The sequence below is a fragment of the Meles meles genome, chromosome 21, assembly GCF_922984935.1.
Source record: "Meles meles chromosome 21, mMelMel3.1 paternal haplotype, whole genome shotgun sequence".
Lineage (NCBI taxonomy): Eukaryota > Metazoa > Chordata > Mammalia > Carnivora > Mustelidae > Meles > Meles meles.
The window spans coordinates 42857892-42879525 of record NC_060086.1 but is presented as its reverse complement, the minus strand read 5'-3'; the positions used below and the strand labels follow the sequence as shown (position 1 = coordinate 42879525).

Here is a 21634-nt window from a genome sequence, read left to right as displayed (position 1 = left end):
TCGGCGCCCGAGGCCTGAGCGGCATCTGCTGTCACCAATCGGCTGCGAGCACGGCGCGAGCCTCGCGGGGCTTCTGTCCCGGTGGGCGGGGGCGCGGCCCGGCGCTGCGATAGGCTGCGGCGGCGTGACTGGCGTCGACGGCGTCCAATAGGCGCGAGTGGGCGGGCCTCGCGCGGCGTAGGGCCGGGCGGGAACCGCGGTGCGGCGGTCGAGGAGGCGCAGCACCACCGGCGACATGTTTCAGGCCCAGGAGAGCGAGGGCGCCCGGGCCGGCTCCAGGTGCGTGGCGGGCGCGGCCACGTGGTGGGCGCGGGTGCGGGTGCCGGGTGACCTCACAGAGCCGCGGTCCCCGCTTCCCGCTCCGAGAGGCGGGCGCTCGGTCCGGACGCGCTCCCGGGCCCCGCAGGGTGTGGGCTGGAGGCCCGAGGCGCGCCGCCCGCGCTGCTCCTCCTGGGCCCGCGTTCCCCTCGCGTCCTCACCCGGAGACGCTGGCCGGACGGTGTGCGGGGCCGCCGCCGGGAGCCCGGGGCCATGGGGGTGGGCGGGGCCGCGCCCTCCGGTAGCCGTGCCGGCGCGGGGGCCGGGGCCGCGGGGTGGGGTCACCGTCCTGGGCTCTGTCCCGGGGTCCGCAGGGCCGGGCGCCGCGCCCCCCTAATCCCGGGGCCTCCAGGGCGGGGCGCCGCGCTCCCCTCGTCGCCGCCTTGCCTGGTCCAGTTCGGGGTTGTAGACGCCCATGAGCTTTCATGACTGCGCGATCCTCTTCTGTCCCCCCGCCTTGCCCTAGAGAGGAGAGTGTGTACAGCGGTTGGGACAGGGACCGCATCAGGAGGGAACTTGCCCCAAACCCTGTGAGCCTGGGGGAGTCAGGTCGGTGGTCAGTGGTCAGTCGTCAGGCCGCGGAGTGGTGACTCGCGTCACCCACGTCTCCGCGAGCAGCGATGGGAGCCGCAGGCTTATCCCGGAGGGCTCCACGGACACCCGTATCCCGGTGCTCCGGCGCACGGCCGCCGTGTCCCAGCTCTCCTTCCCTCGCGTCCCGGGGTTCAGCCCGTTTGTCCCACAGCCTGGCCGCGGAGGCCCGGCGAACGTGGCCGCTCCTGATGAGACCCCCTGGACCTGCGGGGCGGCTGCTGTCGGGGCTGCGCGCCCTTCTCCCGGGGCGCGTGTGGGAGACGCTGCTGGGAGGAGAGGATTTTTCCTCCCGGGACGTAGAAGAGCGTTCTTCTGGGTTGGGTGATTGCACGACGCCCGAAGCCGCTGCTCGGGATCAGCCAGACGATTTGCGTTTCCGCAGCCGTCGTAAAGGCCTGGGGGAGCAGGACAGGCCTTGTGGGGCCTCCGATCTCCCTTGGCCGTGGAGGGCGGGAGTCAGTGGGGGCTGAAGACCGCCAGGCCCTGCGTCTTCTGTTTTCTTGCTGAGGGGTTATCGGGCGTTCAGGGGACTTGGAACTGTCCACTTGCGGTGCCTCGGCCGTCCGCAGTGGGAGGGGGTCCCTTTGTGCCGCAGGCTGTGCACCTGTAAAGAATTTCCCCGGGTCTCTCTCCAAGTCTGACCCATCCCCCAAAATCTTTTCTGAAACACAGACACCAGCTCTGGGGGGAGGCTCTGGACCTGGAGGCGAGAGTGGCTTTTGTCTCCCTGCCGCTGCTGGTGCCATCGTCCCCTCAAGCTGTCTCTGTGGCTCTTCTTTGTCACGAGCCCTCTGGCCCCGCTTGTGTACCTCACTGTCTACTAGAGCGCGCTGGAGGGTAGACAAGAGAACGAGGTAGCTGTTCTCGGCGCGTCCCCCCACGCTGTCCGTGCGGAGCTCTCTAGTGTTCCCCCCTTCCCTCTGTAGTTTGTGTCCTGGACGTAAGTGCCTTTGATGGGGAGCCTGGAGAGGCCACACTGAGCCATCGCGGGTTCTGTTTTTATCAGAACAGCCTCTTCATTCTCAGTCCCCTTATTCGAGACCCTGCTGGGGCAGCCTGTGTGATCTGTATGACCCCCACACGGTGGGGGGACCCTACCGCCCATCCCGTTGCCACTGTCCCTTCCTGGGCAGCTGGGCTACTGTGCTGCTTTTCTTCCCTTGTTTCCAAAGTACAGTACAGCAGAAGTACAGAGTCGTGTCACAAATACCGCATTTCCACCGCCCGGTCTTAACCCTTTGGACATTTCAAACAACTCTGGTACGTCCATTGCCAGAGGCTGTCTTTCCCGGACAGAGACCCCTGTTTCTCCACAGGGGTCTTGGGGTTCCACTAAGACCCAGGGCTAGGGGCATCACTGATGGGAACGCTAGAGCCCCGTGCTCCTGTGGCGCTGGCTTTCCCGGCAGATAAAGCTGCTCCAGGCGCACAGCCTGCCGTCACCCACCGTTCTGTGCACGGGGCCTGGCACCAGCTTCCGGGACAGGTGCTCTGGGGCCGTGCAGATGGGTGAGGCCAGGGCGCAGGACGGAGGGGACCAGATCAGACGGACGCACACTGAGTCAGGACGATCCGTGAGTCTCGGGTGCTCTCTGCTCTTAGGGCCATGAAGCCCCCGGGAGGAGAGGCCAGCAATCTTTTTGGAAGTCCAGAAGAAGCTGCTCCTTCCAGCAGGCCCAATAGGATGGCATCGAATATTTTTGGACCAACCGAAGAGCCTCAGAACATCCCTAAAAGGACCAACCCTCCAGGTATGGGCCTTTGTGAATCATCAGTCCTTTGGCCTCTGCCTGTTCTGCTTTCAGCTGTTCTTCTCTAACAGTTTTTATTTCTTCGTATCAGCACTTTCAAATGTTTTCGGGTACAGGTTATCCCTTGCTGTCCGAGTTCTAGAATGTAAGGATGGTTTTGTTTTGCTTATTTTCTTGTTTGTTTTTTGTATATTTTTTTAAAGACTTTATTTATTTGACAGAGATCACAAGTAGGCAGAGAGGCAGGCAGAGAGAGAGGAGGAAGCAGGCTCCCTGCGGAGCAGAGAGCCCGATGCGGGGCTCGATCCCGGGACCCCGAGATCATGACCTGAGCCGAAGGCAGAGGCTTTAACCCACTGAGCCACCCAGGTGCCCCAAGTTTTTTAAAATTTCATTTATTAGAGTGTGCACAATTAGGAGGAGCAGCAGAGGGAGAGGGAGAAGCAGACTCCTGGCTGAGTGTGGAAGCCGACTCAGGGCTCGATCCCAGGACCCTGAGATCATGACCTGAGCCCAAGGCAGTGGCTTCACTGGCTGAATCCCACAGGCGTTCCCAGCTCAGTTAGTCATTATTATTTTTTTAAAGATTTTACTTACTTATTTGACAGGCAGAGAGAGAGGAGGAAGCAGGCTCCCCGCTGAGCAGAGAGCCCGATGCAGGGCTCGATCCCAGGACCCTGAGATCATGACCTGAGCTGAAGGCAGACGCTTAACCCTCTGAGCCACCCAGGTGCCCGAGCTCATTCATTCTTGAATCCTCTTCCCTCTGCCACCAGACCGTGGCTGAGTCCAGGCACTGAGATCCCAGAGGCGGATGCTGGGATTCTGGTTCCCACCAGGGAGGCCCTCCCAGTTCTCCAGTGGGTCCTTGCAGTGCCAGAAATTGTGTGCAAGTTGTGAAACGTTCTTCAGAGGGAGACTCCTCTGATTCACATTGTCACTGGGATCAGAACTCTATAGATGACCCCGTCCACGTAGTTCTTCAGTGCCGGTCCCCCTTTTCAGTAGTCACAGTGGGAAAGAATCTTGAAAAAGTCTTTTTCTTGGCCGGTAGGCTCCCCAGTTGAGTGACTGACCGTATGGGAATAGTTCGCCAAGGAGCTGTCCCTGTCCTGTGTCCCCGAGGGAAAACAAGGTTGTGAGAGGCCCGACACAGGACTTCGTATTTCCGGCAGATCAGTCCCGCAGAGCCGAAGCTAGCGAGGCTCCTGTCCTGTGCCAGGGACCTGACCCGCGGAGCAAAAGCAGTAGGTTCAAAAGCTTGTTTGGGGTTTGGTTGTTGAGGTGGGTGGAGGGTTAGAGTTTGGGATACAGTAGAAGCAGGTGGTTCTTAAACATGAGGAACACCCTCGTCGCCTCCAGCTTACAGGTGTGGGGCCGGTGCAGTCAGCCCCGCACACCTGTGTGTCGGCGACAGCAGGATAGCCGCCGTGCGTCAGCTCTGCACCGGCAGGCTGCGGCTCTGTGCGTCCAGAGCTGCCCCCGGGAGGCGGGGGGGGGCGGGTTCCCTGGAGAGTGGCAGCTTGGGGCCCTGCCGCTCTGCGGACCCTCGGCCTCCGGTTCTCCAGCCGGCAGCCTGGGCCCCTCTTGACCGAGAGATAGAGAGCCTCTGTGTGGTGCCCGGTCACAAGATGCGGCGACAGCCGCTGAACTCACTCCCTGTGCCGGGTTCCTGCTTCTGCGGCTGTTTTCTCTTTGGGGTCTGTTTTCTGTCCTGGCAAGTGCTCTTGGCAGACAGTCTGTGATGAATTCTCAAGGGAAGACTGAAAGGGAAAGCCCCCAGTGTGCCCCCTGCCCTCTAAAGCCGGATTGAGAAACGGGCCCAGGATGGGGTGGGGCGGCGAGGCTGGCGGGTGATGGGAGTGACTGAGCCCATGATCGTCACTGTGCATTCGCCAAGGGTTGTCATACTCAGTCTCTCTCTCTTTTTTTTAAATTCTTATTATTTATTTGACAGACAGAGATCACAAGTAGGCAGAGAGGCAGGCAGAGAGAGAGGAGGAAGCAGGCTCCCCGCGGAGCAGAGAGCCTGATGCGGGGCTCGATCCCAGGACCCTGAGACCATGACTTGGCCGAAGGCAGAGGCTTTAACCCACTGAGCCACCCAGGCACCATCCCCCGCCCCTGCCCCGTGTTTCTTTACCCTTCTCGAGCGGCTCTGCTGGCCGCCTGGCTCACATCTTCCGGATTGTTCTCGCTGCTCTAACCCTGGTGCTGGAGACGTGTGGACTGTTCCGCATTCGCCAGGGACTGTGCTCAGTGCTTTCCATGTTTTCGTTTGGCTGCCTCTCCACCCCTAGGAGGTAGGTGTGGGGGGCGCCCCCGGAAAGAGAGGGAAACAGAGGCGGGCAGGGGAGGGTCCCTGCCTGCCTCTCTGCCTGCTTGTGATCCCTACCCCCCACCCGAGCTCACTCCTAGCCAGCCCTAGCCAGCGGCACCAGTGGCCTTCGATCCCAGAGCTCACGCTCTAAACTTACCCTGAAAAGTCCGTCGGCTACGTTTCTTGAAGTGGAATTGCTGGGTCAGTTGGAATCCTGATAGACGCTTCCGACCGGTCATGAGAGGGGCCCGGTGCACCCCACCGTGTGTGCGATGCTCGCTGCCCGCTCTGCCGGCGCGGTGTCTGTCTTCTGCAGTTTGGCTCTTATAAAAGCATATCTTAGGGGCGCCTGGGGGGCTCAGTCAGTCAAGCGTCTGACCCTTGATTTCGGCTTAGGTCGTTGGGCTCTGCACTCAGTGTGGAGTCGGGGTGACTCTGCCTGTCCACCTGCCCCTCCTGCTTGTGTGCGCTCGGGTTCTCTCTGTGTCACTGTCTGTCTCTAGGAAATAACTTTTTTAAAGCTTATCTTGAATTTATTTATGACTAAATTCAGCACCTTTTCCTTCTCCAAACCTGAGTTCATCTTCCAGGCAAAATGTCGACTAGCGACACGCAGGGTCCTTTATATAACGTACAGAAACAGAACTGTGTTGTTTGGAGTTGAACATACACAGTACGAATGCACCGACGATAACAAGTCTGTGGTCTGCAGGAAGCGCTGGCGTCTGGTAACCGGGGGTGTGGGGAGGACGCCCAGCGTTCTGGGAGCCCGTCGTGCTCTGTGCACTCCAGGTGCCGGTACAGGGTCCTTGCTTCCCTGTTATCTGTGACTCTTAAGTCTTAGGGACTTTCGTGTTATGTTTTATAATTTAAAAATAATTTGGGGGAGCGCCTGGGTGGCTCAGTGGGTTAAAGCCTCTGCCTTTGGTCATGATCTCAGGGTCCTGGGATAGAGCCCCAAATGGGGCTCTCTGCTCAGCAGGGAGCCTGCTTCCCTCTCTCTCTGCCTGCCTCTCTGCCTCCTTGTGATCTCTGTCAAATAAATAAATAAAATCTTAAAAAAGTAATCATAAGTTTGACGAGCGGTGTCTTTAGCCAAGTTGAGTTACTTCTATTTTCTACTTTTTAAAAAACTGAATGCACCTTTGAAAGAGACTTGACTTAAGCCTTTGTAGCACGACCAGAAGCGGCAGTGTCTGGGGTGAGCCGAAGCCGGAGTTCTGCCCCCTTGGTGGTGGACGGACTCTCGCTGACGGCAGCCCAGCAGCATCCCTGAGGGCTGACCCTCCAGGCACCCCTCTGCCCGCTTCACGTGCGTTCGCTCGCGTAGATCCAGTGGCCCGAGGGCCGGTGCTCTTGTTAACTTACGACCTCCTCAGAGTTGATAGATGGAGGCAAGAAGGTTCGAGCCCCTTGTCCGGGCTCCAGCTGGCGGCCCGGCACTGTGCTGTGTGGCATCTCCGGCCCGGGCCTGTGGGTCCTGGAAGGTGAGGTGTGGGCACCAAGATGACGTGAGTGCGCGTCTGTCCCCTGAGCTGGCAGCCCCGCACCTTCTTGACTGGTTCTCCTGCCCCAGAAGGGCTCTTCCCTCGCTCTGCTCCAGTCCTCGCTGGGCTTGTGCTCCATGTCCCTGGGTGGGCGCGTCCCAGAGGCCCCTCTGTTTCACCGTCCACTCGGGCTGCGGGGACCCTCAGGATGGCTCCGCGGGCAAGCGAGAGCACGAACCCCTGATGGAGCCCTTCCCCGCGGGGCCTGCAGGGAGCCAGGCGTCCGGGTCGTTCCTGCATGCTCGTGTTTCTCTGTTCGCCACGTGGGCTGTTTCAGCCAGGAGGTGACTGCCTGTGACATGGGCCCTCGAAAACAAAGCTCTGAGAAAGGACACGCCCAGCCGTCTGGAGTCCCGCAACCTGGCCACAGAGAGTCGCATTCGGGGAGGGAGGCAGCGGACCGACCGCTTTCCTACTCAGATGCCCCGAAGCGAGAAACCCCTCCATTTACACTGAAACCATTTACACTGAAACCTCCATTTACACTGCTCGCCGTGTGGACCGCCTTCTGCCCTTGCGCACTGAGTGGTGTGCACGTCCAGGAGATGCTCTTTATCAGTGCGTGGGGGACGCGGCGAACCTCCGTTGAGCCTTTGTGTCCCTGGAATGGTTCCGACCATCTGATGCATGAGCTCGGGCCTGCCTCTCAGGTCCTTTCGTTCTGCCCTTTCTGCAGCTGAGCCTCTGAGGGCACAGAAAGGCCAACTAATTTGTGTGGTCATCTAGCTACCTAGTTAGTGGAATGCTCTCTCTTTCTCCTTATGAGACTGGAAGGGCTTGGTGCCCAGGGCCACGACCGGTGGTGGCTCACCTGCGTTTGCCAGTGAAGACGCGCCAGCCGGGGTGTGTGGCGGCCGTCTTTCTGCTTAACGGAGGCGTTTGGGCGTCGACTTCGCTGTCTGGCCAGACTCGTCAGCTTATGAGAAGTTACACGTTCGATGCTTATTTCCATTATGGCTCATCAGATCACTTAGAGTTGCGTTGTAGGATGTCACGTGTCAGTAATTTGCTGACATGTCTAGTTGTCACTGGTGGTTGCGGCCAGAATGAGGTCAGCAGAATGACTAATGGGGCTATTTTCCAGATTACAGGCTTGCCTTGAGTATGGCATGTTGTTGAACTCATTTCTTACGTGTTTGGTCTAAAAATGCAACAGCTCTTTGCTTTTAACATAAAGAACTTTCCATGGGTTTAAGGAAGAAGATTCTTCAACGGGACAACAGAAGTTCAAGGTTAAGGAAGTCCCAAGTGGGAAATGCTGGAGGCCGGCCGAGGTCAGCTTCCAGAAACGGGGGTCCCAGCAGGCCCCCGATAGACAGACGGGTGGGTGTTGATGTACGGCTCACCAGCCTGCTCACCCGCCCGTGGGCCCGCACTAGGGACTGGAACTGGGGCGTCCCTGCGAGTCTCTGAAGGAATGAAGGCGGCGGGGGCGCCGGGGGGGCTGTCGTGGGTGCTCACCATCCCGGAACTGTTTCTGCAGGGGGGAAGGGAAGCGGCATCTTCGACGAGTCCACGCCTGTGCACACTCGACAGCGTCTGAACCCACCTGGCGGGAAGACCAGTGACATTTTTGGGTCCCCAGTTGCTGCCACTTCTCCTCTGGCACACCCAAACAAACCCAAGGTAGGGGCTGCATTCGGCTAGCAGACGTGGAAGTAAGAGAGACAAAAATGGGGCCAAGGACTCCTTGGTGCGGCTGGGAGGCGGCTGCGGTGCGTTGCCAGGCAGAGGCGGAGTGGGTGATGTGGTTCCGCTGAGCGCGGCCCTTAGTCACGGGCTTTCACGGCTCCCCTGAGTCGGCGCAGAAACCCACTCTGCGGTCGGTCGCGATGAATGAAGCCTCAGCGTGCGGGGGAGGCGGCTGCCCCCTGCCGACGGGCTGCTGCTCTCCTCTGTCCCGTGCGGCTCTTCATAGAATTGAACGTCTAAAATTTCTGTATTTTTAGTCATTGTCAGTAAGTACGGTAGTCGCAGTGGATTCAAATTCAGCCAGTATTGAGAGTTTTGGGGCTCGTGATCCCACTTTGGAAAGACTGATCTGCGGCTTGGCGCAGAGGACAGCTTCTCCGCAGGAATCGCATCCCGGGGGGCTGCTGCTGAGGGAGCTTTCCTGTTATGAGGGTGCTCAGCCAGAAACGAAGGGGTAACGGAATGCCGCTGCCGCCGTTGTGCTGACGCGGCATAAAAGCCTGGAGCTCAGCAGTGAGCGTCCGTGGCTGCCATCACAAGAGACGGCCGGAGGTGCAGGACCTCACAGAACATCACAGCCCACCTGCAAATTCTGGTCAGAAGGTCAGGGCCACATCAGACCAGCTGTCGGGTAACGGACACCACGGGGTCGGCGGGTAACAGGAAGGAGAGGGCTGACAGCGCGGGCACGAGAGGGCAGACAGTAGTCCTGGCGACTGGGAAGAGGATTAAATGATCCCGTCCCGGTCAGAGCCTGGGCCGCGCAGTTGGGTGTCTAGCTCTTCGTTTTGGCTCGGGCCAGGATCTCAGGTTTGTGAGATCGAGCCCCGCATCAGGCTCTGCGCTCAGCAGGGGGTCTGCGTGGGATCCTCTGTCTGCTCCTCCCTCCCCGCGGGAAGAATACAGTCCCTGTCAAAGTGCCTACCATAGTGTTCGGTTTGTTTGGGTTTATACTCTTTTTTTTTTTTTTTTTTTTTAAGTGGAAAGACATCCTAAAATCCTCAGGGAATCGTGACTCGCCAGACACGTTAACAGTGAATAACAGAGTTGGAAAACTCACTTCCCAGTCTCAGAACTCACTGTAAAGTTACAGTCCACGCAGTGTAGTGCTGGGAACATGACCTGAGCCAAAATCAAGAGTTGGACACGTAACTGTCTGAGCCGCCCCCGGCCCCCACGCACCCCTAAAGGACATTTTTAAATTGGATATTTGTGGGTAATCAAAATACTGAGATTTGCTTTACAGACCGCCCAAGGGCCGGAGGCACTGTGGTGGGAAGCGTGTGGCTGGGGTCTGGATGGCGACAAACTCTCGTCCCGGCTGCGGGGGCCTCGTGGCACCGCTCCCTCCGCTTCGCTCGTGGGTGAAACTCTCCACCGTAGATGCACAGAAGCCCACTTGTTTTTGTTTTTTTTTTTTTATTTTATTTTTTAAAGATTTTATTTATTTATTTGACAGAGAGAGATCACAAGTAGATAGAGAGGCAGGCAGAGAGAGAGAGGGAAGCAGGCTCCCTGCGGAGCAGAGAGCCCGATGTGGGACTTGATCCCAGGACCCCGAGATCATGACCTGAGCCGAAGGCAGCGGCTTAACCCACTGAGCCACCCAGGCGCCCACAGAAGCCCACTTGTGCCCTGAGTTTCATCATCCTTTTGAATGAGGGTAAGATGTGTGAATCACCTACTGACCTGGGGTTTTGCCTCATTGCAGGACCACGTGTTCTTATGTGAAGGAGAAGACCCCAGATCGGGCCCTACAGGTGAGCTGCTGTTTTCTGTGCCTTCCCCCGGGCGCTGTGCTGTGGGGGGGTTGCCACCACGACCCCAGAGGATGAGAGGGACTATTCCTTGCCTCTCCCGGGCCTGCCGACGGAAACGAGCAAGGTCCTGTTGGTTGCCAAGAGGATACATAGTATTTGAAAAAGACCCGCAAAGTAGGCTGTTATTTTGGGTGAAAACTTCCCAACTGGTCACCACCAGCCTTTCTTCACTTGGCATTGGTGGTCAGCCTAGGCCGCGACCGGGGACCCCTTCTAGAAGCGGATCTCAGGTAGTGAAGGGCAGGGATCTGGAGCCATGAATGAACTTGTGGCCAGCGGGAGCCCAGGCTGCACTGATGCGGCCATGGGGGGCGAGGAGAGCAGGAGAGATGCCGCGTGAGAAGAGAGCCCGTGAGGCCTGCCCGCGGTGGGAGAGCTGCCCCTGGGGCGTGGGGTGGGGGTGGGGGGTCCGACTCTGAGCCCCGCCTCGCTGTCCTGGCTGGCTGTGCTGCGGGTCACCCCTCCCTCAGTCCCTAACCAAGACACTCGTTCATCCCGAAGTCCGAGGAGCGTCCGCAAGCCTTGCCTCGCCCTGTTAGATCCCCAGCTGATGTGGGCTCCTTCTCTTCCTTGTCATGTTCAAGTTGAGAAGGTTTGTTACTGATTCTGCAGGTGGGAGGAAAGGAGGGGGGGTCCTCAGGTGTACAGAATAATCGGTTTATTAGGAATTTATCAAGGAGTTTGTATGAAGCCCCCAGTTCAGGAACGGCCCCAGTTCAGGAACGGCCTCTGCCAGTCAGTCTCCTTGGGACGAGGCGGAAGCCTGGCTCTGTGCACTCTGCTTTTGCCATCACGGCGTGGCCTTGTTGCTGGCTGCTCGGGGCCAAAGGCTGTCGGCGCAGCTTGCGGTTCGGTCCGCGGGCGGCCAGTAACGGGATGGCATGCCGACTTTGTCCCGCAGCCGCAACAAGCACATCGCCCAGAGAAGAGGCGGGCGAGAAGAGAGGCCCTGGAGAAGCGGGCCGCGCCCCACAGCCAGTGCCCATGCCCACGGGTGACAGCCACGAGCCCAGGTTGGGCCCGCGGCCGCGCTCTCACAACAAAGTCCTCAACCCGCCTGGAGGCAAATCCAGTATCTCCTTCTACTAAGACGGGCTGCTGCCTCACCTGTAGCCAGACGAGGACCCCGAGAGATAGGATTTCAAATACTGTAGTTTCTTTTAGCCCAAAGGAGCCGGGTGGGGAGAGGGTCTGCTGTGCCCCTGAAGCCACTGCTCGGGCCCCACCACCGTCGCGGAGCCGGGGGACCTCACCTCACGGGCTGCCGAGACCTGGCCTGGTGGGGACAACACGGACTCAACTTGGAACTGCAGTTGGGACGGTGCTCCGCGAGGGGCGTGGGGCAGGTGGTGCAAGGCCACGGTGAGGCCTGGTGGGGTGGGGCTGGCCGACGGGGGCCCGGGGATCACTAACACAGTAGCAGTTTCCGTTGAAAGCCTTGGCCAGAAAATAGAAACGACCTGTGTGCTGCTGTAGGACGGAGGAGCAAGGCACAGGCCGAAACATTACTGCCGGGGGCCGGGGGTCTCTGGGCCTCGGGTCCTCACCCCGCTCGCCATGGGACAGCTTCCATCCCCGGGAACAGCCTCTGCGGGCCCCGCCACCTCCTCTCCGGTCAGCCGCAGTGTGTTGCCCTACACACTGCTTGAGCCCCCCTCGGCCGCTGGCCCTTGGCAGCTGTCAACAAAAACCAAAAAGTCGCTCAGTCTCATGCTTTACAGTAAGATTTCGTGCTCTGATCTCTGAGGTGCTTCACGTCTGCCATCTAAAACCTTGGCCAGATCTTAACGTAGTAGGAACCTCTGCCTTTTACACCGGGCTGGTTTTGCCGTGAATTGTTCCCACTTTTCCTCAGCGGCCTCCCTCGAGGCCCGCGCCCGTGTCCAGGGTCGAGCCGCAGTTCTCCCCGTGCCCCCCGCCCCCACATCTGTCAAACTGTCCTCATGCATCTAGGCAACGGGGTGACTAAGACCCTTCATGTGTCTTCACTCCTGTTGATGGTGGGAAGAAGAGGCACTTCAGAACCTTGGGTTCTTCGGTTCGAATCTTTAGAAATATCTGAAGAGCTTTTCTAAAACACCAGCTTTACGTAAGTGACTGCTGACTCTGCCCCGTTTCCGACACCTTTCTAGGAAGAAGGCAGTTGGCTCAGGTACAACCAAGAGGGAGAAACTTTGCTTGCCTGCTCTTTATAAAGCTTTGCAGAACCTCTGGACCATACTCAGGTTCCAGAAGGAGCCTGGAGACCTTGGTCCAGAAAGTTGACTAGTTTGACATTGAAGGCTCAACGGGCCGATTCCATGATGCTTGTTGGCAGAGAAAATGGGCTGGCCAGAGTATCTCCATCTCAGCAGGCGAAGTTTCTCCCCGTTGGACCCCACAGGACAGCAGTCTCAGTCCTACACGTCATCGTGTTGGACCAACAGTTAACAAGAGGACAGGCTTTGGGTGGGGTACGTCCCGGTGTGAGTGCCTCCCAAGCCAGCACTGGGTGCTGAAAATACTGCATCACGACGGAAACGGAGAAAAGCCACACCGCTGTGTTTCGGTGCGCCCACCGTGGCCTAGACACTTAAGTGCCTGTGGGAGCTCCCTGCCGGGCTCCGCCTCTTACACCGGCAGGCTGGGGGACCTGCACGTGGCTTTGTCGACCAAAGACCCTTTGTTTACCCCCTTCCAACTGCCCTTTTCACTCAGGAGGCTAGAAACTTTCCATGTGACTCTCTCAAGTACTTCCTGTCTCCACCCTTGAAATGGCCACTTAGAGGAAAGTTTGGAATTCAGAGCATTTTCCCCCATTAGGAAATCTCATAAATGGTAGTTGGGGTTTAAGCCCAAACACACTAACTTTTGCTTAATAACGCAACATTCTCATGATAGAAATGAGCTACCATTTATGACTGTGTTTCTGTGGTTTTTAATACGCAAGAAAATGATCTCTGGATTCTGAATTGGCTTGCAAGGAGCCCTGACATCGTACTGCCAAGCCCTGTGGCTGCGGCCCTGCCCTCGCTGTCCACCTAGTCCTGTCCACAGCAGGGGTCGTGGGTGCGGATGGGGAGCAGTGGTGGGGGTGGAGGCAGAGAACGGCTGTAGCAGAAGCCTCTACCCGCTGCAGAGAGATGCTCTCCCTCCTCTCCCCGGCCTTCCCTCCCTGGGGCCGCAGAACTGGGTTTAGAGTGCCCGGTAGTCTGGTCATTGAGAAAAGCAGGAGAGGACTTTCTGCCCCTGCAAGCCTGATGGAAGTGGCCATTTATATTTGGAAAATGCTCTCTACGTCGGGGACTGCCTGTGTTTGGAAATTTATTAACCTAGCATTCTGTTCTCAACCTCTAAGCTGCATTTTGAAATTGTTAGTCTATTTCTATTAAGCCTTAAAACTTTATGTGCATTTGGTGCCAACTTTTTTCTAGAGCTATATCAAAAACAAGCCTGTACTCACATCACAATATAGTTTTGATAGGGGCGTTTTGTTGTTTTTACAAGGCAGGGTTGGGTATAACCGTTGAAGTAAACTTAGCGATCATGTACTCGAGGTCTTTGTCGTTCTTTGTGTGCCTGTCCACTGTGCTTTCCTCAGCCTCCGTTCTCCACGGTGCCTGAGCCCTGCGGCTTCCTGACAGCTTTTCTCTGAATGGGTTTGCCTTTTTTCCCTCCATTTAGCCAGAGGATGCCCAAACTAACCTCCTCAGAGATTACAGATTTAAGGTTTTTAAACTTGGAAACCAAAGACTACGCTCTGTGTAGAACGAGCAGGAATATGCCAGTGTTCTCCTACACCATTTGTACGGGACCTGGAGGTCTCGAACTTGGCTCTGAGTGGGCCTTGAAACTCCAGTAACAAGCCTGGTAAGGAGTAGATGGGGTGCTCAGCTTCTGGTTTGCCTGTAGGCCAAAATCCTGTAGAGAAAACACAGATTGAGGATCTTTTCCTCATATATTAGGTATTTTCGTGTGCCCTAAAAGCAGACAGAATCTGTATGCATTATGGGGATCTAAGATGAGGAAACTGCTCAGACTACCTGCTTAGAGACATACACACACCCGCCCCATAGGCTGCACAGCATTCTTCCTGCTGGCCCAGGGCCAACACCAGAACAGCACGTCAGAAACTGATAGGGGCACTTGGTGGTTAAGCTTCCAACTTTGGATCTCGGCTTAGGTCAGGATCTCGGGGTCTGGGATCGGGCCCCGTGTCAGGTTCCATGCTCACCAGGGAGTCTGCTGGACATTCTCCCCCCCACCCCGCTCACACATGCACACTTTCTCTAATAAATTAATTAAAAAAAAAAAAAAAAAACAACCAAACGGAGCCTGGATGGCTCCGTGGGTTAAAGCCTCTGCCTTCGGCTCAGGTCATGATCTCGGGGTCCTGGGATCGAGCCCCGCGTCGGGCTCTCTGCTCCGCAGGGAGCCTGCTTCCTCCTCTCTCTCTGCCTGCCTCTCTGCCTAGTTGTGATTTCTCTCTGTCAAATAAAATATTAAAAACAAACCAAACACCTGATCTACACTACCCGACTCCATCTTCGTTATCTGGAAACATGAGTGCAGAGCCTGTCTCAGGACCTCGGCCAGACAACACTGGCAACATCACACCCCCGGTTTGCAGGAGCTGCGCCCGCCACAGGCCAGCTCAGGCCTGCAGAGGCCGTTTGCCTCCAGGGGCGAGGCAGTGGCCACCTCTCAGGTCCGAGAACCGCTGCACGGCGGTTACAGTGAGGGAGGCTGCAGCGGTGAAAGGTTGCCCTTTCATGTGCTCTGCTCCCTCCAGAAACGGACTGGCTCTTGGACCGCATGACTTGTTCTTACTACTTCGCAAACGCGGTGCGGGGTGTAGTCCTCCCGTGTGGCCCAGCTCATTTCCTCGCTGGATGTCCTTGATCCTTGTTATTCTCGGAGATCATGAACGGGACATTCCTGTTTTATGTGTGACTACGAAGTGCCATCAAAATTCAGCGTAGGAGGAACTGAGAGGGTGTTACAGGGACCTAGAGGACTCGAGCAAACTAAACTAGACCCTTTAAAAGACGTTTTTGTTTAAATTCCAGTCAGGCAGCATACGGTGCGGTCAGTTTCGGGCGTCCAGTACAGGGTTCCACATTTCCATACGTTACCCAGCGCTCCTCAGCGAGTGCGCTCCTGGAAGCCCAGTGCTCCGTCTGCTGACGGGCTAAAGTGAAACGTTTGAGACCTGTGTTCTCACCTTACATTTTAGGGTCTTGTAGTGAGAAGAAAATTTGTGTCTCCAATTACCTAACAAATCTGAAAGCAAGACTTTTTAAAAGAATATTATAACAGCATTTTTAAAAAAGATTTTATTTGACAGGGATCACAAGTAGGCAGAGAGAGGGGGAAGCAGGCTCCTTGCTGAGCAGAGAGCCCAATGCAGGGCTTGATGCAGGGCTCGGTCCCAGGACCCTGGGATCATGACCTGAGCTGAAGGTAGAGGTTTAATCCACTGAGCCATGCAGGCGCCCCACCAGTCCCTTTTTAGACCAAGTTCTAACTTAGGTTGCCTGAGTTTTAAGTGCACCCGCTGCACCCTTCAGTAAGCCTCGGGAATTACTGTGTTGTCATCTTGTTAAAATTTCCTTTTGTTTTAGCCAATTTCAAGTAAACGTGCCCAATCATGCTGGTAATAAAAGGCAGTAACATTGGCGAAGTCCGTTGGCCTCTCACGGTGGGGGCTGCTGGACCACAGCTGGCCCTTGGGGGATTCGGAGGGGTCATGTGTCTGAGAAAAGGCCCAAGGCATGTCTTAAACATGAGCCAAAACGTAAGCTTTCTTTGTAAGTTACCAGGGGAAATTCAACCTAACCTGTTCGCCTGGCTCCTCATTTTGAGAGTAAACCTAGTAATCCTGCGTGGTGTGCTTACTACCGACTAGAGCCGGGCCAAGTCCCTTTCATGGATCAGCTCGTGCGTGCTCCTGCGCTCCCGGAGGTCGGGCACGCGTCTAGGCTCCGATCGGAAATGACATTCGGCACGACCGAGTCACCTAGCGAGCAGCAGATCCACGCAGTCTGAATCGGAGGCGAAAGCTCGGTGTCCCTCCTAATGGAGAGGGCGTGCACCCACCGCAGAACGATCAGGTCACAGGGCGAACTTTCGTGTCACCGGTTTTAGGGCACCGTCTGCGGGCGCGCGATCTGGTCAGGGTGGCCCGACCTCGAAGCCTTTCGTTGGGCGCTGGCTGTGCGGCCCCCGGCTGCGGGCGTCTCCAAGTCGTGGGCCGAAGCTGTCCGCAGACGCCGGGGAGAGAACGCAGACCCGCCGGAGCCACTGCGCATTCGGGCCTGCACGTCCTTCCCGCACGTTCCAGGGACCCGAGTGGCGGAGGAGGGCGGGGCGGCGAGCGAGCGAGTGCGCAGCCTGCGACACGCACACCGGCACCCACCGGGACGCACTCGGAGACTGCCACCGCGGCCAAACTCCCGGCGGCCGGGGGCACGGGGGGCGAGGACACCGGGGCTCCCCGGCGGGCGTGCGGGCGGGACGGGCAGCCGCGTCCCCGCGCTCCTGGGACACGCGCCAGGCCACCGGGGAGCTGGGCCAAGCCGCGGAGGCTGACGGGGGCCGCGCTGCGCCGGACCGGAAGTGCCCGCGGCCCCGCTCGGCCGACCTTCCGTCTCGGGGGCGACCTACCGCCACGTCACGGGCCGCGCGACCCCTAGCGGCGCGGCGGCGCGGGGCTCGGGCGGGACTTCCGGGCGGCAGCACTTCCGGCCGCTGACTGACGGGCGCAGCGTCGCCGGCGGCAGCTGCAGCAGCAGCGGCGGCGGCGGCGGCGGCAGCAGCAGCAGCAGCAGCAGCAGCAGCGGAGGCGCCGAGCCCTGAGGCGACAGCGGCTGCTGCGGCGGCGGCGGCGGCGGCGGCGACGGGCCGCGGCCTGCGGACTACGGGCGGCCGGGGCGGGCGCGCGCCGGCGGACAGCGGGCCGCGCTGGCGGCGGCGGTGGCCGCGATGATGGAGATCCAGATGGACGAGGGCGGCGGCGTGGTGGTGTACCAGGACGACTACTGCTCCGGCTCGGTGATGTCGGAGCGGGTGTCGGGCCTGGCGGGTTCCATCTACCGCGAGTTCGAGCGCCTCATCCACTGCTACGACGAGGAGGTGGTCAAGGAGCTCATGCCGCTGGTGGTCAACGTGCTGGAGAACCTGGACTCGGTGCTCAGCGAGAACCAGGAGCACGAGGTGGAGCTGGAGCTGCTGCGCGAGGACAACGAGCAGCTGCTCACCCAGTACGAGCGGGAGAAGGCGCTGCGCAAGCAGGCCGAGGAGGTGCGTGGGCCGGGCCGGCCGCCCGGAGACCCTCCCCGCCCCGCCCCGCCCCGCCCTGCCCCGCCCCGGCGGCCGCGCCCGGGGCCCTCGGAGCCCCCCTCCGCTCCTCGCTGCGCCGGCCCCGGACCCCCGACCGCCACCTCCCCCACCACTGCACCCGGAGCTCCCAGCCGGCGCTCCCACAACGCTGCTCCGGGCCCGGAGCCCCCCCTCCGCTCTACCCCGGAGATCCCGGCCAGCCCCTCCCTGCTCCACCCGAGCCCCGACCGCCCCCCCCGACTCCACCCGGAGCTTTCGGCCACCCCCACCCAGTCCCCGCTCCACTCCGGAGCCCCCGATTGCCCCCCACAACGATGCTTGGGCCCCGGAGGCTCACCCCCTCCCCCGCTCCACCTCGGAGCCCCCGATCGTCCCCCCAACGCTGCTCGGGCCAGGGAGCCCTCGGCCGCCCCGCATCCCACCCCACCCCAGCCTCTGGCCGCACCGGAGCCTGCAGCCTCAGCGGCCAGGAACCTCCACCAGGCCTCCCTTCCTCCCCCATCCCCACCTCTCCTTCCAGACGTCTGTTCTTCCCGTGTGTGTGTTTGCACACCAGCTTCCCTAGATAGACTCCCATCACTGTGTGGCGGCTGCAATTCTAAATCCAGCTAGAGAAAGGGTATGTGATCTTAGGGTTCTGCAGCTGGAAGCGGTCGGTGTCACAAGACCTTCCCCTTGTCCCCGGTTCAGTGTCTCCGAGGGATGTGACATGGATGAGTTTGGGGATTGATGTACACCACTCAGGAGAGAGCCACCATTGGGCCGCTGCCCCAGCACCAGGGGAAATGTCTCTGCCCTGTCGTCCCCTCAGTTGGGAAGGTTGTTAGCGTACGTGGGAAAGGCTGAGAAATTCCAAATGGAATTTGGAAATATTGGATGGTGTTCCAGGATGTCTCTGCAACCTGGAAATCACTTCTTCAGGATGGTTCGAAGAACCATGCGTTGTAGGAAACCAGTTTGTCTTTGCAGCATGAAATGTTTACCTCCCGGTGTGTGCCGGAACCAAGGATGCAGGGCATGTGGGCTCCCGTCCCTGCTCTGCCCCTCTGACCTTGTCCACATCGCCGGCCCACTCCGGATTTTGATTTTCCATCAAATGAATCAATTGCCCTGGCTGATCTCTAGGCTTCTCTGACCTTCTGTTATTCTAGGCATTAGGTGGTAGTCTCTTGTTTACGAATACAGAGTTTCTTACTAAATGAGCCACGTTTCTTTTCAATTAATTAGGCTTAACACATTTTTTGACTTTAGTATTGAAATAGAAGATTGTCTCCGTATCGGGCCTTTTTCTTGAATCAGAGTGGTTTTATGTCAGTTTGGTTAAAAGCATGTTTATGAAAACTCAGTGTCTTCGTCATTCCTACCTCTGGTCGTTACTTTGCTTGGGGATCTCATCCGTCTGTCAAGGGGCTGTTTGTTGATTGGGGTGTCAAGCTGTTCTCAACTTAAGGGGACGTGAGCTCATAGGATTGTAGGGTTCAGAGTGGCCTTGGCGTTTACTGGGGAAGGAAGTGGACGTGAGAAGTTGGGGGTGGGGAGGGGCCGGACCAAGGTCACATGACCTGGAAGAGCCATAGCGCCCCGAGTCTACCTTGGCTCCGGGCCCAGGCTCTTCTTTCTGTATCGTGCTGTTGTGGGAGGTCAGAGAGCTGCACCCCCAGAACACTGGCTTGCTGGGGATTCCCCTTGCCGGGCCGTGGGGCTGGGCTGCCTCCCGGCTTCTGGGCAGTGCCCTCCACTTCTCTGACTGCTCTCCGCAGCCACGTAATGTCTAACTGATGATGTTTTGAGTAAGTTTGTTTTCTTCTTCTCGAACCTCTGTGGTCAGCACCGTGGATGAGAAGACGCTGAAGGGGGTGGTCAGGATGGACAGCCTTAAGGCTGTGCGTCGTAACCATCTAGCCCAGAGATGAGCTCAGCATGCGCGAGGCCCCTGCTCTGCCCCGCGCAGCTCCAGTTCAGCCGTGACTGTGCTGCTTCTGGCCTCCCGCTCGCACTCCCCTGGACTCAGAGCCGGAGGGCGTACGTGTGGTTGGCAGGGCACGGTCTCTGAGGCCGAGACCCAGCCTTGCCCGGCTGCGAGGAGGAGCTGCACCAAGCTTGCTGAGCAGAGAGCCAGGAAGCGAGCAAATGCTTGGCTGGCCAGCACGGGGCTGCGGCTACCGGCTACCAGGACGGCCTTGCAGAGACCTCGGGCGATGGTACAGCTAAGGAGGAGGGTCAGATACTGTCACCATTTTGGCACTGTGTCCAACAGACAGTCATTTCCAGTTCTGTGGAAAAGCCCACTTCTTTTTCGAGGCAGGGAACTGAGAGCACAGATGTGCGTCTGAGGACACAGAAGCTGGACCGCCCCAGGCCGGGGCTCTTGGTGCGGAGTAGCTGCAGCCTGCCTGGCCACTGGGCTCCAGAAGGCGTCATCGGAGCCGGCTAACCCAAGCCGCCCGCAGCCTTCCAAGCAGGTGCAGCCTGCAGGTTTGGTTGAAAAAGCCTGGAGCAGAGCACAGACCCCCGTCTTGCACTTACTGCCCATGGTGGCAGCCGCAAGAGATGGCGAGTGGGGTCTGGGTCCGGGGTGGCTCATTAGACGGGAGCCACGGTAGCTGGAGACAGTGGGCTCCCGGGAGCGGGGCGAGGCCGCAGACGCAGGCTTGAGCGCCAGCCCTGCCCTCAGCAGCTGCACCGTGGACCTGTCTGCCCCTCTCTGGTTGCGGTGGCCACCTCCGTAGAGCAAGGGGGTTGCTGGCCATGAAGCTGCCGTCATAGCAAGGGCCAAGTCCCGTCGCGGGCTGTTGTTTTCCTGAAGAACTGTGGAGAGACAGACTTCGTTGGGCCAGGGGAGAGCCCCTGGATGGACTTGTAGGTGGCAAGCGCCGGCGTCTCGGTCTCTGGCTGTGCGGGCTTTGCCCTTGGAACTGACATGACGAGTCCCGCTGGCCTGCAGAGCTGCCTTCGAAAATTTCCTCACAGATCTTAAAAATGCTGACTCTTCATCTGATTTCTGACCATCGGGAAAGGTTGGCAGGAGGCAGTCGAGTGGGAGGACCGGAGCGAGGAGATGCCCACCCAGTGCGACCCAGGGGGAGAAATAGGCAGAGGGCTCCTGGGGCAGCAAAGAGCCTTCTTCCTTGCAGACAGGCAGGCGCGTAGCACGTAGGAGGAAAAGTCGTGTTTGAGAGACAAGGTGTGAGTTCGGCAGCCATTGTTGCATCAAACTCGGCCCAGCCCTAAAGAAACTACTAGTAACACCCCAGACTCCTACAGGACAGTGCAGCGTACGGGCCGCAGCCTCTGTTGCCACGTAAGGAGGCGCCCAGTGGGAGCAGCCTTACCCCAGACTGTTTGCTTCTGGCTACATAAAAGTAATTTATTAGTACTGTTTTTAAAGATTTTGTTTATTTATCTGTCAGACAGAGATCACAAGCAGGCAGAGAGAGAGGAGGAAGCAGGCTCCCCCCCCCCCCCACCCCGAGCAGAGAGCCCGATGTGGGGCTCGATCCCAGGACCCTGAGATCATGACCTGAGCCGAAGGCAGAGGCTTAACCCACTGAGCCACTCGGGTGCCCCTACATAAAAGTAATTTAGTTCGAGGGAGAACTTTTGGATAAGGTTAAGCTGGAGGAAAAGCCCTAACCCTCCTCTGTAGAGAGGGCCGATCTGCCTTTCTCATCAGCGAACCGATACCCCGAAGCAGCGGTTTTCTTCCGGTTTCCCACATTACAAGCAGCAGACTCCCCGCTGCTAGGGCAAGGCATGGGGTTTCTCTTCTTGCCATGTTGTAATATTTAAAGCAGTTTTCAAAAAAATTTTTTTCTTTTTAGACACAGCCATTAAGACTAAGCGGCTGGTGCTGCCTTTACCAATCGTCTTTAAAGGTCAGCCATGGTAACTGCACCGAGTCTCCAGGAGAGCAACCACGTCTCCGTTAAAAATGGAGACAAAGATGGGCCCCTGGGTGGCTAATTGGGTTAAAGCCTCTGCTTTTGGCTCAAGTCATGATCCCAGGGTCCTGGGATCGAGCCCCGCATCGGGCTCCCTGCTCAGCGGGAAGCCTGCTTCTCCCTCTCCCACTCCCCCTGCTTGTGTTCCTGCTCTTGCTGTCTCTCTTCCTCTGTCAAATAAATAAATAAATAAATAATCTTAAAAAAAAAAAAAGTGGCGGCAAAGAGAGGTGCTTCCGAGCCAGAGCAGACACGTGGGGAGGGCACCCAGCCCCAGACCCTGCCTGTGCCCCCACCGGGCAGAACCTTTCCGGGCCTGCTGGCCACAGCT

General features: G+C 58.3%; 2 protein-coding genes across 18 annotated transcripts in view; both read left to right on the top strand.

Moving 5' to 3' along the window:
* The first annotated feature begins 163 nt into the window (after positions 1-163).
* Positions 164-13572, top strand: JPT2 (Jupiter microtubule associated homolog 2). 2 transcript variants are annotated; one of them, XM_045993954.1, is made up of 6 exons: positions 210-279; positions 2085-2172; positions 2515-2663; positions 8014-8156; positions 9934-9982; positions 10944-13572. In XM_045993954.1, the coding sequence occupies exons 3-6, from the start codon at positions 2519-2521 to the stop codon at positions 11129-11131; spliced, it is 525 nt and encodes a 174-aa protein (XP_045849910.1). In that variant the 5' UTR covers positions 210-279; positions 2085-2172; positions 2515-2518; the 3' UTR covers positions 11132-13572. The 2 variants fall into 2 exon arrangements, with proteins under 2 accessions (XP_045849909.1, XP_045849910.1); XM_045993953.1 differs by lacking the exon at positions 2085-2172 and having other exon boundaries at positions 164-279.
* Positions 13573-16871: 3299 nt separating this feature from the next.
* Positions 16872-21634, top strand: part of MAPK8IP3 (mitogen-activated protein kinase 8 interacting protein 3) — a 45996-nt gene continuing 41233 nt past the window's right edge. For all 16 annotated transcript variants that reach the window (XM_045993291.1, XM_045993284.1, XM_045993281.1 and 13 more), the window contains exon 1: positions 16872-17323. In XM_045993291.1, the coding sequence (XP_045849247.1) occupies positions 17006-17323 (318 nt within the window). In that variant the 5' untranslated portion in view covers positions 16872-17005. The remainder of the gene's footprint in view (positions 17324-21634) is intronic.

Bases quoted from the DNA above. Each gene is read 5' to 3' on its own strand.
- JPT2 (XM_045993953.1), top strand. From the start codon at position 236: ATGTTTCAGGCCCAGGAGAGCGAGGGCGCCCGGGCCGGCTCCAG. The intron at 2,664-8,013 runs GTATGGGCCTTT...CTGTTTCTGCAG, and splicing joins TAAAAGGACCAACCCTCCAG to GGGGGAAGGGAAGCGGCATC. The intron at 8,157-9,933 runs GTAGGGGCTGCA...GCCTCATTGCAG, and splicing joins CACACCCAAACAAACCCAAG to GACCACGTGTTCTTATGTGA.